The sequence below is a fragment of the Aquarana catesbeiana genome, linkage group LG06 (assembly GCF_042186555.1).
Source record: "Aquarana catesbeiana isolate 2022-GZ linkage group LG06, ASM4218655v1, whole genome shotgun sequence".
Taxonomy (NCBI): domain Eukaryota; kingdom Metazoa; phylum Chordata; class Amphibia; order Anura; family Ranidae; genus Aquarana; species Aquarana catesbeiana.
Genome location: NC_133329.1, coordinates 348,757,609 through 348,774,627, shown reverse-complemented (window position 1 = coordinate 348,774,627; position 17,019 = coordinate 348,757,609). Strand labels below are relative to the sequence as shown.

At 41.5% G+C, this 17,019-nt stretch overlaps 1 protein-coding gene across 4 annotated transcripts in view; it reads left to right on the top strand.

Annotated features, from left to right (window-relative positions):
• Nucleotides 1–17,019, top strand: part of LOC141147039 (sodium channel protein type 2 subunit alpha-like) — a 265,941-nt gene that overhangs the window by 123,092 nt on the left and 125,830 nt on the right. For all 4 annotated transcript variants that reach the window (XM_073634017.1, XM_073634014.1, XM_073634015.1 and 1 more), the window contains 3 exons: nucleotides 6,754–6,817; nucleotides 10,013–10,154; nucleotides 11,080–11,286. In XM_073634017.1, the coding sequence (XP_073490118.1) occupies nucleotides 6,754–6,817; nucleotides 10,013–10,154; nucleotides 11,080–11,286 (413 nt within the window). The remainder of the gene's footprint in view (nucleotides 1–6,753; nucleotides 6,818–10,012; nucleotides 10,155–11,079; nucleotides 11,287–17,019) is intronic.

The following is a 17,019-nucleotide window of genomic DNA, read 5'->3' as shown; positions in this document are numbered from 1 at the left end:
TTTTCCCCTAAAACAGCTGTGAAAATACCGTGTGACATAAAAAATTTAAAAACCCACCAATTTATTCTCTAGGACCTCTGCTTTTAAAAAATATATATATACTGTTTGGGGGTTCAAACTAATTTTCTAGTAAAAAACAAAAAACAAATGGATTTTCACATGTCAAAAAGTGCCAGAAAATGCCTGGTCTTCAACTGGTTAATGAAACTTTGTCGCTATTTATCCCACATTTAATATTTTTTCTTTATTAATGAATTGCCTCTTAAATTATTGCATGTGATAATTTATGCAAATAGGTCTGGTGACACTAGTATCGCATGAGATAAATAATAGTGAGTTGACCCCACAAAGGACTACCCAAACCCAGGAACAGACACAGCTACGAATCAGCACAAACTAACTCCGACAGATGCACCAGCCCTGGCTGATGAGGGCAGAGCCCCTGAATAGCCTTAAACACAGAACAGATGAGACGCAGTGTGAGAGAGTGAGACAGACAAAACCGTGATCGAAAACACAAAGGATTTCAGACGTTAAAGCGCTAAACTCAGCAAGCCCATGATTTCAATTACCATACAAGATTATTAGATCATAGTCATATTAGATTAAATAAACACCCTATGGCTATTCAAAGCCAAATTGTGGAATTTGGGAATCCAGCTGTGAGACAATGACATTTTTGTGATGGCCTTCTGGGGTGATTAAAAACTACGAGGAGGAATTCTCTTGATCGGATTTTCCAGGAAAAGCCAGCTCATGATTTAACCAGCCCTGAGCCACCACCCATTTTGGAATATCTCTGCTTCACACAACAGGAAGCTTTTGCCCTGGCTTTTTTTTCTTTTTATTACCTGGACTTTAAAATGCATGCTCAAAAATGTCACAACGCATTTGAAAAATCTAAAAGCTATTTAGATAATTTTATGCTTAGGCCACATTTCTCGGATGATTCTCCGGGTCACCTTATGTATAGGTCCTTATAACTACAAATCTTCTCTAAACAACTTATATAATAAAAATATGTCTATTGCACGCATTTTATTATTAATTTCTGCCTGCAGGCTGCTTTCACACCGAGGCAGTTTTCAGGCGCTTTAGGACTAGAAATAGCCTCTAACACCTAAAAACTGCCTCCCCATTCATTTCAGTGTGACTTTTCACACTGGTGCGGTGTGCCTGCAGCACCCCAACATGGGCGCTTTTAACCCTTTCTTCATCCACTAGTGGGGGTTAAAAGCAGAGCGCTAGCATCTGAAAAGCGCCGCTAAAAGTAGTGACGCTTTACCACCGACGCCCAATGCTTTCAGCGTTAAAGTAGCCTTAGAGTAGCATTATTGTTATTTATTACCAGCATTTACGCAGTGCTTTATATATTGCACATTCATATCACTCCCTGCCCTTAAAGTGTTGCTAAACCCACAACAGTAAAATCAGTCTGTATATGCAGTAAAGCATGCTTGTTATACTCACTGTGGAACCTAAGGGGTTAATCCTCTTCATTGTGTAAAAAGGCTGTTTGACACTGTCTTCTCTGATCCTCCCCTCTTCCTCTGTCCCCCATCCATCTCCTTATAAGACACAGCCTTTGGAGTCACTCTGCACATGCTCAGTTTTCCTGTGTATTGCTAGTTTGTTTTTTCTTGGGAGGGTGCATGTGATCAGTACAGGGCCAATCAGCACTGTCCAGACAGAGGGTCAGGGGTCCTGTAGCCTCAGGAGTACAGTTAGAGGAGAATGAAAACTCCTCCTACAAGCTTTAACCAGACACTGATAGAAGTCTGCCATATTCTGCTGATGAGAAAAGGTATTTAGCAGTTTATATTTACTAAAAATAATTGCATTTTCATATTCTGTGTATTGTGGGAGACCAGATATCGTGAATGCAGGCTCCTGGGTTTAGTAACACTTTAAGGAGCTCACAATTTAAGGTTCCTATCATACATACATACTAGGGTCAATTTAGGCAGGAGCTAATTATCCTACCACAGGTCTGGTCCCACAAAAACACTGGGATAACCGGCAAACTCCATGTAGATTGTCCATTTAAATTTTTTACATTTTTAGGATTTATGTGCTGTTTGTTTCAGAAACCATGAATCAGACAGAGACAGAAGTACAGTTAAATCACACTTGTTTAATAATAATAATAATAATAATAATAATAATAATAATAAAGGTAAACGGAGTAAACGTAGTCAAAACATAGCCAGAGTTCAGGAACCAGAACGGATAGTCAGACAAGCCAAAACTCCAGGGAGCCAGAGATGAGCATAGTAAAACAGCAAGCAGGATCTTGAGCCAGAAGGAATGTCAGCCAAGCAAGTCTTTAACAGGAACACAGGTGAGCGTCTCTAGAGATGTGACCAAGGTGAAGGCAGAGATCATCTGGGCTAGACAGCTTAAGTAGGCAGGACTGACGAGCAGGTTATCATCAACAAATGAGTCACTGTGGAGAGAAAGGAGATGGCAATTAGCCGCCAGCTTTGAGAAGGAAGGCCTGAGCCCAGCCCTGACAATTTCCCCTCACTTCCTGTTCTGTCTGACACCTGTCACTTGGACATGAATTGAGGTTATATCCCCCTAAGGTTTCTTTCAGATGAGCGGTAAACTATTGCCGTTTTCCTGACACCCTCCTAGATAGGTGCTAGGATTAGTTAGATTTAGTTTAAATTTAAATGCATCACCACAGGATGGCGTTGTGGATACAGATAGGTATGAGTGTGCCAACATCCTAAATATATTGCAAAATATTATTCAAAAGATAAAAAGCTTGAATAGTTAGATTTAGTGCTGGCTTACTGTGTTCAGTGGAGCTGTGTTTTTGTTAGGGAAATTTAATTTAGTTTGCCTCACTGTAACCAGTTTGGCTACATTTGTTATGTTATGATTGCTCCCAGAGAGCTGTAGAATTCTCTGGAACATAGCTGTGGAGCTATGCAGATGGTAGTATGAAGATTTATGCAGCCCTGGCCAATCCCCTGGAGCAGGGCCCTTAAGGCTTCTGAGAGTCTGCTGAAATACTCTGAGAGACTGAGCTTTTGGGTATTTTCCTGCAGAGGATCAGTCCATCCCTGAGGGCTGCTACCTTCCAGGGCAATGCTGCCATGTGCTTGCTGCTTGTGAGGCCAGGTAGGTGATCTAAGAGCCTGAATGCTGAAGCTACTGTAGCACGGTCCCCTAGAGAATTGCTTAGTATTACCTGCTCATCTGCACGGCCATGACCAGGTGAACTTTCCATCCCACCTGACACTCTGGGTTCAGACATCTTTCTGTCACTGTAAAGCAATAATCAGACAACTCAAGGTATTTAGGTTCTATGATTAGTTTACTTGAACCAAAGAAAGAGGAAGTTATCACAAATTGGAGGTAATAAATCTGCTGAGTTCTAGGCGACAGCGCCAACTCAGCAAAAGAATTCCTCTGAAATGCACAAACAATATTTTACAGTGACAATACTTTGCATACAGCATATGTACACTTCTTTTAGGAATAAAGTTGCCCCATGACAGATAGTACAGCTAACTGCTTATACTGTCACTCGATTAAAGATGGAACCTGGCCAGCCTATAACGCTCATCTAACGGGGAGAGCGGGTCTATGGAAGAATATTATAAGGGCCTTGCTACAAATAATGGCAATAAAGTCTATGTTGCAGATCTGATGTTCTTCACCGGCTAGTTGGAGTTCATTAATTGTAATCCGATTGGGTGTAATGGGACAATAAATTCCTTATAGTAGAGAAAGCTAAAGATGTCTAAGCACAGTGTTCAAATAATGCAGTAAAGTATCCTCAGGGTAAAGATATCTGTGCAAAGTGTCTCAATGTGATTGTGACAAAGAATGGATAAAGGTTGAGCTATTTGCCCTCTCACCAATGACCAGATCACTCCAATGTCTTCCGGACAGGAACTTGTGTAGCGACACTCGTGCAGCGGACCTGCCGTCTCGATCTCCCAGACGTGGCGCTTGACACACACACTGGCTGGCAGGCGACCGGGGTGGTGATGGAAGGGATGTCTGACAACGACTGGCAGAGCTAGGCCCTTCAGGCCACGGGTTGGAAAGTCATACTCCGCGTGCTAGGCCGCGACCTCTCTCTCTGTTGCACAGAGAGGTCCATCTTGCGTCAGGCCCAGGAGGAAGAGAGTTCCCTGCGTGCTTCTGCTGCTTTTATAGCAACTCCCAGCAATCTTCAGCTGGCAGCAAAGATTTCTGGGATATGTAGTCCTGGCACATAATCGTGCAAAGCAATTATCTGACAGGACGACTATCCATTCCACAATCCTTTTATTTGGCACACAGATATGATGTCACTGGATCACTAGAGGGACAGTCAAAACTCCAAAACAATAGAAGGTAGGGTGCTTTATGCTTGTAGTCCATATTGCTACACTTCCAAGGGGCTGCTGAAGATCTAGTCGGGTATCACTGGAGAAAAGGTGTTCGCTCGAAGTTGTAAGGAGGTAACCAACTGTCCCTGGACATTTTGGACGTACAGACTGCTGTGAGAGACTTTTGGGCTGCTGCTACCCCTCTTTTGCTAAAGAGTCAGCTGGGTGTTTGTCTAAAGGGGACATTGGCTGGTGTTCTGAAGAGCTCAGTCAAAATGATTCTATGTGAAGGAACTCTGCTCTTGTGTTAAAGAAGGAAGTCTGAATTTAAATCATTCCACTACAAAACCAAGTCCACAGTTTGCTATAAACAAGGACTTCGGCTTTAGCTTTTCAGAAAGGGGGTTACCATCCCAGTTACTCCAAAAATAAAAGCAACAAGAAAAAAAGAACACCCCTAGACTGGTTTTTGAGGAGAAGAGTGACTGTGATTGTGTGCCTGGGTGTAAGGCAATCCAATGGGAAAGAACCTGGGCAAATTTCCAGTGGCCCCTTGGGGGGTAGCGCTACACATGTATAAAGTCTATAAAGCCAGAGGTTAAAAGGGTCCACATTTTTCAGAGCTTAAAAAAAACAAATCAGTAAAGAATCTGGACTTTGTAAAAGCTGAATGATCATCACCAAGGACAGTTTGACGATATGTAGTCAGAAGGATCTTTTTCAGATGCTGATTTAGGCCATTTTTGGATTTCTGGTCTGGCTGTTTCTTAACCACACACCACCCTGTACAAAACACACAAAATTCTGACAGAGGTTCTAACCCTTCTCCACTATATATAATGTGTCCTCAATCACTGGATTTCCTGTTATGAAACTCATCACATAGACAGGAAGCGGAGAGATTTCCTATTTCTTGTACTGTTCGAACCCTTCTCTACTATATATTAATGTAAAAAAAAAAGGTTTTGAGTTGGGCTATAACTGTAGTTGGGTTATAACGAAAAAAAGAGAAATTTAGGGAGGTGAAGAGAAGCCCTGAACAGAAGGGACTGGCATTTATGTTTGATCTTTTTTTTAATTGAATTTTCAAACAATACAGGACAAAAGCAGACTTTGTGTACAATGCATTTGAGTATTCAATACATCAGAACAAACACAGAGGTTTGGAAGTACAGTAATACAGCCCGTATCTAATAACTCAGGATATTGTCTTACCTTCAGTTACCCAACAGCATAGCAAGTACAATTGTAAAAGAGGAGTAACAAGATTATGAAAATTACTCCCTAACAGTATGAGCAAAAACAGAAAACATCTATATTTATTCATAGGAGAGGCCATCCTTAGTAACTAGGAGGGCATATTTGGTATTGTAAAGAGAAAAGGTAGAGAATACATACGGAAGGCAAGGATGCAGGGGATGGGTGCAACTTGAATATGACTTTGGCCTTGATCAGTGATAATGGACTGTTGCACACAAGTTGCATTGTATAACATTCAGGTATGACTTTCATGCAACTTCTGAGGGTTGACATTGAAGTCTATGGCCCTTTTAGTTGCATAAAAGTCGGACCAAAGTAGTGCATGAACTTCTTTGAAGTTGCTGCAACTTTATGTTGCGCATATACGAATGGGTATCATTGGAAAACATGGGGAATGACTTGTCATGCAACTTTGATGTCCATGACAAGTCGCACAAGTGTGAGTGGAGCCTTAGACTTTAAGGGGTCGGAGTGGCCAGTGGAAGTAGAAAATGTACCTGCGTCATTGGAAGTAAAAAAAATTACATAGTGTAGTCAGTAGAATGAGGAATAGTGCCCCATCACTGATGTCATGGGAGGAAAAATGCCCCATTGTTGGTGTCCGTGGGAGGAGTTGTTCCCCACTGTTGGTGTCAGTGGAAGGAATGGTGCCCCCTTGTTGGTGTTAGTGGGAAGAAAAGTGCCCCGAGAGCCAGATAAAGGCAAGCAAAGGGCCACATTTGGCCCATAGGCAGCTGTTTGGAGTCCACTAGTTTATAGGAACCTAGCAACATAGACGGCATAGTAATTTAGGGTTCATTGGGCAATCGATCGCCCACAAGCTTGTCATACAGTTGCAGTATATTATCCCAAAAAGGGATGATCTGCAGACAAGTGCCCCAAACGTGGGTCATAGTGCTGGGGGCCTGTAAACATCTCCAACATGTGTTAGGGATAGAAGGATTTATTGTATGTAGGATTGTGGTGCAGAGGTACCATCTAGAGTAGACAATATTCGGTAATTGTGTTCTTGGGCATGAGATGAAATAGAAATTTTGTAGGCAAGTGCCGGTATCTTGTCTCAGTCAATTACATTTAAGGTCTGACATGTATCTGTTTTTTGTTTCATTGATATTTAGGTTCATTGTGTATTTTGCTTTAACTTTTTCTTTTCCACCAACAGGTTTGTTTTATAAAATGGAAGGTCAAAAGGATCCTGTACTTTGTGGCAACAGCTCAGATGCTGGGTAAGAGGAATGATTAGTCAAGTTTATCATTGAATTATCATTGAGCTTGTTGAATTGAAAATGTATCAAAATATTTTTTTGCACACAGACCTTTATCTTTAAACTTGTCATTGCATCATAAAAAAACCTCTAAAAGAACACACATCTTTCCTGCTGCTCACACCTAAAGAACATCGCTCCTTCCATGAGAGGTCTTCATGGGAGGTCTACAGACACACCAATGCTTCAGGCAGTGTCTACTGGATCCCCTGCAGCGCTCAATGCCTGCTCCTGGTGATCTCTTTTTCTGCTGTGTTTTGTGCATGGAGGTCAACAGGTGAAAACCCTGAGCTCTTTGGAGGACACAGGAAATTGAAACTCTGGGATGTGTCAGTTTCTCTGCAGACTTGAAAATTTCTTGTCACTGGAGCAGAATCCTGGTGGTGCAGGCAGCAGGAAATTTAAATATTCATAATCCTAAATAACTGTTCATGTGTCTGTATGGTGCTCTGGTGCAAAAATAGAGATCAGATTATTTGTTGCAGCAAATGGATAAAGAAAAATAATTCATACTACTGTATATGTTTTACTAATGGTTAAATAAAAATATTAAGTGCTAATATGCTATTGTTAAGCGCTTTATACTGTATATTAGCAGATTTGCTTGCTGGAATTTCTTTTACTTTGCAGGAAATTTTATTATTAATAGTCCTTGAAATATGTTGTTATATGTCTCTGGAAGATCTTGTTGTGCAGTGCTGAACAGACAAATAATAAGTCTCCTACTATTGTACAGCCATTTCCACCCACCTCCTCCATTCATAGAAATTGTACTTTAACTTCCATTAATAAGAAGCAGTCTGTTAAAGGAGGACAAGCGGATGAATAAAAGGTCTGCCTCCTGTATTTGTAAGTCACGCTTCATTGATGAAGGCTATAGTACATGAATGAAGGAAGAGGCAAAAATGACCGACATAGCAATTTTGACGATTGCCTATGACAGGTTCTTTGACTTGCATTAACCCCTGCAGCACCAATAGATTACAGCTATCAGAGGTGTGTGTTTGGGGGGGGGGGGGGGGGGGGTTTAGAAGACTTTGGATTTTAACAAAGGCTAGCCATAGACTCAATTATCCCATCAACAGACAGTGTTGACAGGGGAATCCCTCCCGCTGAGCTATTGTGTTCTCCCGGTAGGGGGTGAGAGAAGCTGTCCTTGGTGGTAAGTAATAAAAGCATGTAAAAACCAGCAGGCTGGTTGTACCAAAATTGGTTGATTGATCAACTTGGGTACGTTCAGCCTACCCATACATGGTTCGAATTCACCCAGGTCCTGCTAAACCGGTTGAGATACGAATCGTCTACGTCTGGCTTAAAACAGCAGGCAGCAGCACAAGGGACACTTTACACTGAATGTAAGCAGTGTTGCCAACCCCCCCGAAGTGAAACTTACTGACAGGACAAACAAAATTTACAAACAGTACCAATTTTTTACTGGCAAAAATCATGAAATGTACTGACAAAGCCATATATTTTACTGAAACTTGAAAAAAGGACATGATACAGGAGATGGTTAGAGGCTGCGGAGAGGATGCAGAAGATGGTTGGAGGATGCAGGCAGGATAAAGGAGATGGTTAGAGGGTGTGTGCAAGATACAGGAGATGGTTAGAGGCTACGGGCAGGATACAGGAGATGATTAAAAGGTGCGGGCAGGATACAGCAAATGGTTAGTGCCTGCAGGCAGGATACAGGAGATGGTCAGAGGCTGCAGGCAGGCTACAGCAGATGGTTAGAGGGTGTGGGCAAGATACAGGAGATGGTTAGAGGCTGCAGGCAGGCTACAGCAGATGGTTAGAGGGTGCGGGCAAGATACAGGAGGTAATTAGAGGCTACGGGCAGGATACAGGAGATGTTTAAAGGGTGCGGTCAGAATACAGTAAATGGTTAACAGCTGCAGGCAGGATACAGGAGGTGGTTAGAGGCTGTGGACATGATATGGAAGATGATACAGGAGATGGTTAAAGGCTGTTGACATGATACAGAAGATGATACAGGAGATGGTTAGAGGCTGTGGACATGATACAGAAGATGATACAGGAGATGGTTAAAATCTCGCCAGTCACCACTGCCTGCCATGCCCTTTCCTCTGCAGTATGTAGTTCCTTCCTTCAGTTCCAGACTGTGCTATAAGCCGTCAGACAGTCCCCTGCCCTGAGACTGCCAGCCCCTGGGTGGCAGCTCTCCCGCCTCTTCGTCCAGTTCAGGCTGTTGCTGTGTTAATTTATAAAAGGCACCAAACGGCGCAAAGATATCACCACATGCCGGCCCCCATGCCTGAGCCCAGCCAAGCTTGCCTGATCTTGACCTGGCTTCAGAACACCACATGTGCAGTTGCAAAGTCAGTCGAAGGCCTTTTTTTTTTTTTTTTTTTTTTTTTTTATAGATGGCAACCCTGAATGTAAGTGCTGTCCCTTGTGCTAATTTTTATTTTTTTGTGTTTATTTAATAAACATAGGTTTAAAATCAAATGTAATTTCAGAATCTTACCTTACTGTGTTCTAAATATATTGATTTTTACTTTATCATAACTGTTCTTAAACTGGCTTCTGCAATGGGAGGGTCTGTCTAATTATCATTACCTGAGAAATCCCAGTGCTGTAATAGGAAATAGAGAATTATGTGCATCTCTTTAGTTGTGATAAATCTTAGACAGGCAAGAAATACATTTTCTGCACAGAAAGGGTGGACAGAATGCCTTCAATTTACCATATTACAAGGAAGCCACATTTGACATTTAGCTATTTAAGAAAATTATAGCTGACTGCAGAGTGAAATGGAAAGATAATTTTTAATAATGTAAGTACAAAATGGCTTGTGTAGCATTTATATAAAATTACATCTTTTTTTTTCTTTTTTTTTAGTAGAGTGCAGTATTTCATTAAATCTTAGCAGTTTTCTGTGCACCTTGTACACTCTGCCTGTGATCCTGGCTTCAACTTCACAGTTCCACAATGCAATGTGGTCAACCTAGAAGACAGCAGAGAGACAAACACATTGCCTTGTGGTATGTCAGGAGCCATTAAAGCCAAAGGGTCAGCATGACAGCCAGGCAACTAGCCTTTTCAAAAGGAGAGGACAGCTTTGGAAAAGAAAAATTATTTTTTCAAAGAACAATTATTGCATTAGTAATTCATCTATGCTTTCCTTTTACTCAGTCAGTGCCCAGAAGGGTACACTTGTGTGAAGGTGGGAAGAAATCCTGATTATGGATACACAAGCTTTGACACTTTTGGTTGGGCATTTTTATCGCTGTTTAGACTGATGACTCAGGACTGCTGGGAAAACCTGTATATGAAAGTAAGTAAATGTTGTATCCCTCTGACTATAGCCAGCAAGTAAATAACACTTGCATTTTCCCCCAATATTAAAGCAGGACTTCACTCTCGCAATCAGACTATTTTTAATCCTTATGCTGCTAGCATTAGTAAATAGATAGGAAAGCATGCCATATTTAATTGTTTTAATTTTTTTCAGTTGCATCCTGATTTCCAGGCTTAGGCAAATTATGCCATACATCCCAAGAGCCTTCAGGAGGGAAGTTTTTTTTTTTTTTTCAGCCAAGCACACTCTCCTGCCTGCATGCCTGAGCTAAGGGCAGATGGATTCCAGGAAGTAAATACTACATAAATCATCTGCCCTTACTCAAGATGGCCACAGCCAGAAATTCTAGCAGGCTGTTTTTCAAAGTGACTTCATAAATGGCAATTGTTTACATCCATGTTTAAAGGGAAGAGCTAAAGCCGTTTTTTATTTTTGTTTTTTTTTTGGATAGAGCTAAGAATTGTGGGAGGGTAGAGAGCACTCCAACCGATTGATAAGGGAAATCAGCAGGTTTACAGAAGCAGGAGTCACAATTATTTCTGAATATTTACTCACTGAATATTAAAGCACATAAGGAGCCAATGCATTTCAGTGACCCCTTCATGTTTAGGTTAAAAAGAACATTAAATTATCCATTCTGTGACCATACAGAATATATCCTTAAACAAGATGGAATCTGCATTAGATTATGTTGGCATACTGGGTAGATGTTATAGGCGCACTGTCAGACACAGAAAATAAGTTTGCATATAATGTAGTTTCTGAAGTGCTTGTTATTATAATCTACATATAGATCATACACGTGATCAATGCTCAGAGATTTTTCAATTAACAAGAGCAGTCTCCTCTCCCTCTCCTCCTCTTCTCCCTCTCCCATTTCTTCATCTTGCTTTTCCCTTAGACCCTTCGAGCTGATGGTAAGACCTACATGATCTTCTTTGTGCTGGTGATCTTCTTGGGCTCCTTTTATCTGGTCAATCTAATCCTGGCTGTGGTAGCTATGGCTTATGAAGAACAGAATCAGGCAACATTGGAAGAAGCAGAGCAGAAAGCTGCAGAGTTTCAGAAGATGATGGAACAGCTGAAAAAGCAACAAGAAGAAGCTCAGGTAACATCAGTCTTTCTCTCCTTGTCTCTTCTTGTCTGTATATCTCATTGTCTAATTTTCATATACCTTCGATTTTGGTCTGTTTCAATCAGGATTGTCTTTCTTACTCTTTTCCTGCAGCACCAAATGGGGGCATCACCAAAGAACAACGTTTAACTTTCTTTTCATTTCCCTTGCCTGACTGTCTGTATCTAAATACATGTGGCTGGCCTAAGGGGGTGCAGGGGCAGTTGGAAGATTTCACAAGAATTTTCATTTATCTTATTTATTAAAGCAACACTATAGGCAAAACCTTTTTTTAGCTTTCCCTCGATCCTGACTAGTCTTTTGCCCCGTACACACGGTCGATTTTCCAACGGAAAATGTGTGATAGGACCTTGTTGTCGGAAATTCCAACCGTGTGTAGGCTCCATCACACATTTTCCATCGGATTTTCCGACACACAAAGTTTGAGAGCAGGATATAAAATTTTCCGACAACAAAATCCGTTGTCGGAAATTCCGAACGTGTGTACACAAATCCGACGGACAAAGTGCCACGCATGCTCAGAATAAATAAAGAGATGAAAGCTATTGGCCACTGCCCCGTTTATAGTCCCGACGTACGTGTTTTACGTCACCGCGTTTAGAACGATCAGATTTTCTGACAACTTTGTGTGACCTTGTGTATGCAAGACAAGTTTGAGCCAACATCCGTCGGAAAAAATCCTAGGATTTTGTTGTCGGAATGTCCAAACAAAGTCCGACCGTGTGTACGGGGCATTAGTCTTAGTTCCTGCCGCTGAAAAACATCCCCAAAGCATGATGCTGTCATCACCATGCTTCACTGTAGAGATGGTATTGGCCAGATGATGAGTGGTGCCTGGTTTCCTCCAGACACGAAGCTTGCCATTTAGGCCAAAGAGTTCAATCTTTGTTTCATCAAACCAGAGAATATTGTTTCTGATGGTCTGAGAGTCCTTCAGGTACCTTTTGGCAAACTCCAGGCAGGCTGTCATGTGCCTTTTACTGAGGAGTGGCTTCCGTCTGGCCACTCTACCTACAGGCCTGATTGGTGAAGTGCTGCAGAGATGGTTGTTCTTCTTGAAGGTTCTCCTCTCTCCACAGAGAAACGCTGGATCTCTGTCAGAGTGACCATAGGGTTTATGGTCACCTCCCTGACTAAGGTCCTTCTCTCCTGATCGCTCAGTTTGGCCAGGCGGACCGCTCCAGGAAGAGTCCTGGTGGTTCCAACCTTCTTCCATTTACGGATGATGGAGGCCACTGTGCTCATTGGGAGAAATGTTTCTGTACCCTTCCCCAGATCTGTGCCTCGATACAATCCTGTCGCGGAGGTCTACAGACAATTCCTTGAACTTCATGGCCTTCTTTGTGCTCTAACATGCGCTGACCTTATATAGACAGGTGTGTGCCTTTCCAAATCATGTCCAATCCACTGAATTTACCTCAGGTGGACTCCAATCAAGTTGGAGAAACATTTCAGGGGCAGGGGCAGTTGGAAGATTTCACAAGAATTTTCATTTATCTTATTTATTAAAGCAACACTATAGGCAAAACCTTTTTTTAGCTTTCCCTCGATCCTGACTAGTCTTATGCCCCGTACACACGGTCGATTTTCCAACGGAAAATGTGTGATAGGACCTTGTTGTCGGAAATTCCAACCGTGTGTAGGCTCCATCACACATTTTCCATCGGATTTTCCGACACACAAAGTTTGAGAGCAGGATATAAAATTTTCCGACAACAAAATCCGTTGTCGGAAATTCCGATCGTGTGTACACAAATCCGACGGACAAAGTGCCACGCATGCTCAGAATATCATCAGGATGATCATCAGGATGATCAGTGAAAACACACAGCAAAGGCTGTGATTTTGCAAAGATTTCCAATAAACTTCTTTCAGGTTGTCATTTTGGGGTGTTGTTTGTAGAATTTTGAGGAAAATAATGAATTTAATCCATTTTGGAATAAGGCTGTAACAAAATGTGGAAAAAGTGAAGCGCTGTGAATAATTCCCGGATGCACTGAAGCTTCAAATAGAAAACCATTTTTAGTTAGGATGATCCTCTAGAAATTTATAGGCAGTCTTTCAGAACAATGTCATGTATAATTTATCAACACAAAATATTAAAAGGGTAAGATTTATTAAATCACAAGATAAATACACACAGCTGGAAAAAACATACTCTAAGGATAAATCTATTAGCATGAAATAGTGGCATGTAACTGTATCCTCAGGCAACAAAATCATTACAGGTAGAGCAAAATACGACTATGAAACACAAAGTACATTACAAATGAATAATTAATTATAGAGCAGAACAGAAAATGCCACTGCATACAGAACTTATCTGTTGTTTTATATCAAGGATTATTAAAATACACCTGTATAAATACCGTGCCAAAAGTATTTAAAACTGAACAAGGTTCTGCACACAAGGTTTTTGCAGATAGAACATTTTCCATAGAAAATAATTTTTCATGTTTTGGTAACTGCTGAGCTCCAGGTAGATATACCCTACAAGCAGTGGCGGGCGGGGGGCACGGGCGCCGCCCCTCCCCCATCCATGTGTCCAGCCCCCTAATCTATATGCAGTGTTCCGGACGCATGGATTCCAATGAGGGGGGGGTGCCTTTTTTGAAGCAGGTGATTAGAGCCAGAGGCTCTAATAGGCTTCAAAAAAGGGTGAGCCCACCCAGTTGTGTGACAATAGAATATTCACTATTGTCACACTGATCCTCCTCAGGACCTGCTTCCTGATTGGCCGAAAGGACAGGTCCTCCTATTGGACGCCTAGGAGGAGAAGGGAGGAGACCTTTTGGACCTTGCCTCCCCAGGGATTGTTGGAAACTCCATAAATATTCAGGCTGCAGCCTCTGTTACTTCACCCTATAAGTTCCAGAACTGTCCAGAGAGTTCCAGAAGCCAGGGGGAGGTAACAGAGCCACAGCCTTTGAAGCACTGCACAGCCTCCCTAAACAAAATTACCCATGCTCCCATGCCTGCAGGGGAGCCAAACTATATTTATCTACACTAGCAGATTACATATTTATAGGATAAAAGCATAAATTAATAGCATAGTTTGTAACTGTAAGCATATTTTTTAGTTATGTTCTAAAACCGTTAAAAAAAAACTTTCCATAGGATTATATGGCCACATTATTTATGTATGTTATTTACCAGTAAAAAATATGTAGACATTCAAAAGCCCTGGGACGGCTGCTGGGTGCTGCCATCTTGGATGTGACTTCAGAGATATAAATTTAAGAGGCACTGGGATTTCATTACGTGTTCAAACAATTTAAATAAAAGAAAAGCCAAAAATATTACTGACTCTAGTAATGCAGTTCTCAAACAAATAGGTGATTGGTACCTGAACTCAAACTATAGAAGTAATGAGCGCCAAACCAAAAAGTGATAGAGTCCAAGATGCCTTTAATTATTAATAATTCAATCAAGCAAAACATGCAACATAAACTCCCCCTCCATCAGGGCTTAAAATGGAATAAGAATTTGAATGAAGAAACTATAACCAAATGGATCTTTTCCTCTGCCACCGAGCACATAATTACAAACCCAGCCCTAAAAGAGAATGTATACCAAACCATATATAGATCCATTGGATTATCGTGTCTTCTTGATTCATTGGTGTACTTATTACATTCGAAGACCTGAGAAAGAGGGAGTTTTGTTGCTCCCGAAACATGTTGGCTGTTTTGGTTTTATCAAATTATGAATACATAAAGGTATCTTGGACTCTTACCTTTTGGTTTGGCACTTGCTGTTTCTATATTTTGGATGTGACATTAGCAGCCCAAGCAGACTCAGAGCTGTCAATCAGTTGACGCTCTGTAATTTTTCCCTACATTCCTCCCTCAGCTGAGCATCTACATAAAAGGCTATATAAGGAGGTGAAGGAAGGGGTGGAGGACACAGAGAGTAATTAGACATTAAAAGAAAACCAATCCCCTGCGCTTGAGAAATGCGGCCAAAGACAGTCTGAGAGACCCCAAATCATCACTGACTGTGGAAACTTCACACTGGACCTCATGCAACTTGAATTCTTTGCCTCTCCACTCTTCCAGACACCAGGACCTTGATTTCCAAATGAAATGCAAAATTCTCCACAGTCCATGATGATTTGGGGAGCCATGTAATTTGCTGGTGTAGGTCCATTGTGTTTTATCAAGTCCAAAGTCAGCACAGCCCCCTACCTGGAAATTCTAGAGCACTTCATACTTCCCTCTGCTCACCAGCTTTATGGAGATGCTGATTTCATTTTTCAGCAGGACTTGGCACCTTTCCACACTGCCAAAAGTACCAATATCTGGTTTAATGATCATGGTATCACTTTGCTTGATTGGGCAGCAAACTTGCCTGACCTAAACCCCATTGAGAATCTGTTGGGTATTCTCAAGAGGAAGATGAGAGACACCAGACCCAACAATGCAGACGAGCTGGAGGCCACTATCAAAGCAACCCGGGCTTTAAGAACACCTCAGCAGTGCCTCAGGCGGATCACCTTCATGCCACGCCACAGTAATTCATGCAAAAGGAGCTCTGACCAAGTATTGAGTGCATACTTTACTGTACATGGACATCATTTTTAGTAAGCCAACATTTTTTATCTTAAAAATACTTTTTATTGGTTTTATGTAAGATTCTAATTTTCTGAGATACCGAATTTTGGATTTTCACTAGCTGTAAGCCATAATCATCAAAATGAAAAGAAATAAATGCTTGAAATACATCACTCTGTATGTAACCCATCTATATAAAATATATGAGTTTCACTTTTTGAATTGAATTACTGAAATAAATTAACTTTTTGGTGATATTCTAATTTTATGAGATGCACCTGTATATACTCACAAACAATGATATCAATTGGGCATAACTAAGTCCAGAAAGTGCTCCGACTACTCTGGTCTGATAGGCAAGTTCTAAAATTGTGATGAATTTCCAAAAAAACTGACGTGTTTTGAGGGGTGTCCACTCTTCCTCTGAGCTTTGGTACTTGCCTAGCAAACCAGGGTAGTCGGAGCACTTTCTGGACTTTGTTATGCCCAAATGATACCATTGTTTGTGAGTATTGTGAGTATATATGCATAATCTTTTTTACAAGAAATGGTAGCAAAGGTAATGCGCTAGGCTGGTGCACCCTCTGTTCCTTATCGTTTACAGTAATTAGACACTCTCCAAAGAGGAGGGGATTATGGCATACAATGAAAGAGGGGGTTGTGCTAGGGAATTGACTAGCAATTTTCTAGCAAATTTCAAAGGCAAATTAATAAAAAACTAGTTATGGAAATAGAAACACTGCAATTGGGCATGTAAAATATCCTTTCTTTTATTTTATTTGCAGTTTTTTAAGCTGACAGGATCTCTTTCATTTCCTACCATCTAAGAACTTAAAGCGGTTGTAAAGGTGTTTTTTTTTTTTTTTTAAAATAACAAACATGTTATACTTACCTTCACTGTGCAGCTCGTTCTGCACAGAGTGGCCCCGAACCTCGTCTTCTGGGGTCCCTCGGCGGCTGTTTCAGCTCCTCCCCGCAAGCATTTACCACCTTAATGCGAGCTCCCTCGCACGGTGGTGAGTGCTTGCGGGCGCGCTCCCGTGATACAGCCGGCGGCTATAGCCGCTCGCTGTATCACTCGGCCCCGCCCCCCGGCGCGTCGCGTCATCGGATGTGATTGACAGCAGCGCGAGCCAATGGCTGCGCTGCTTTC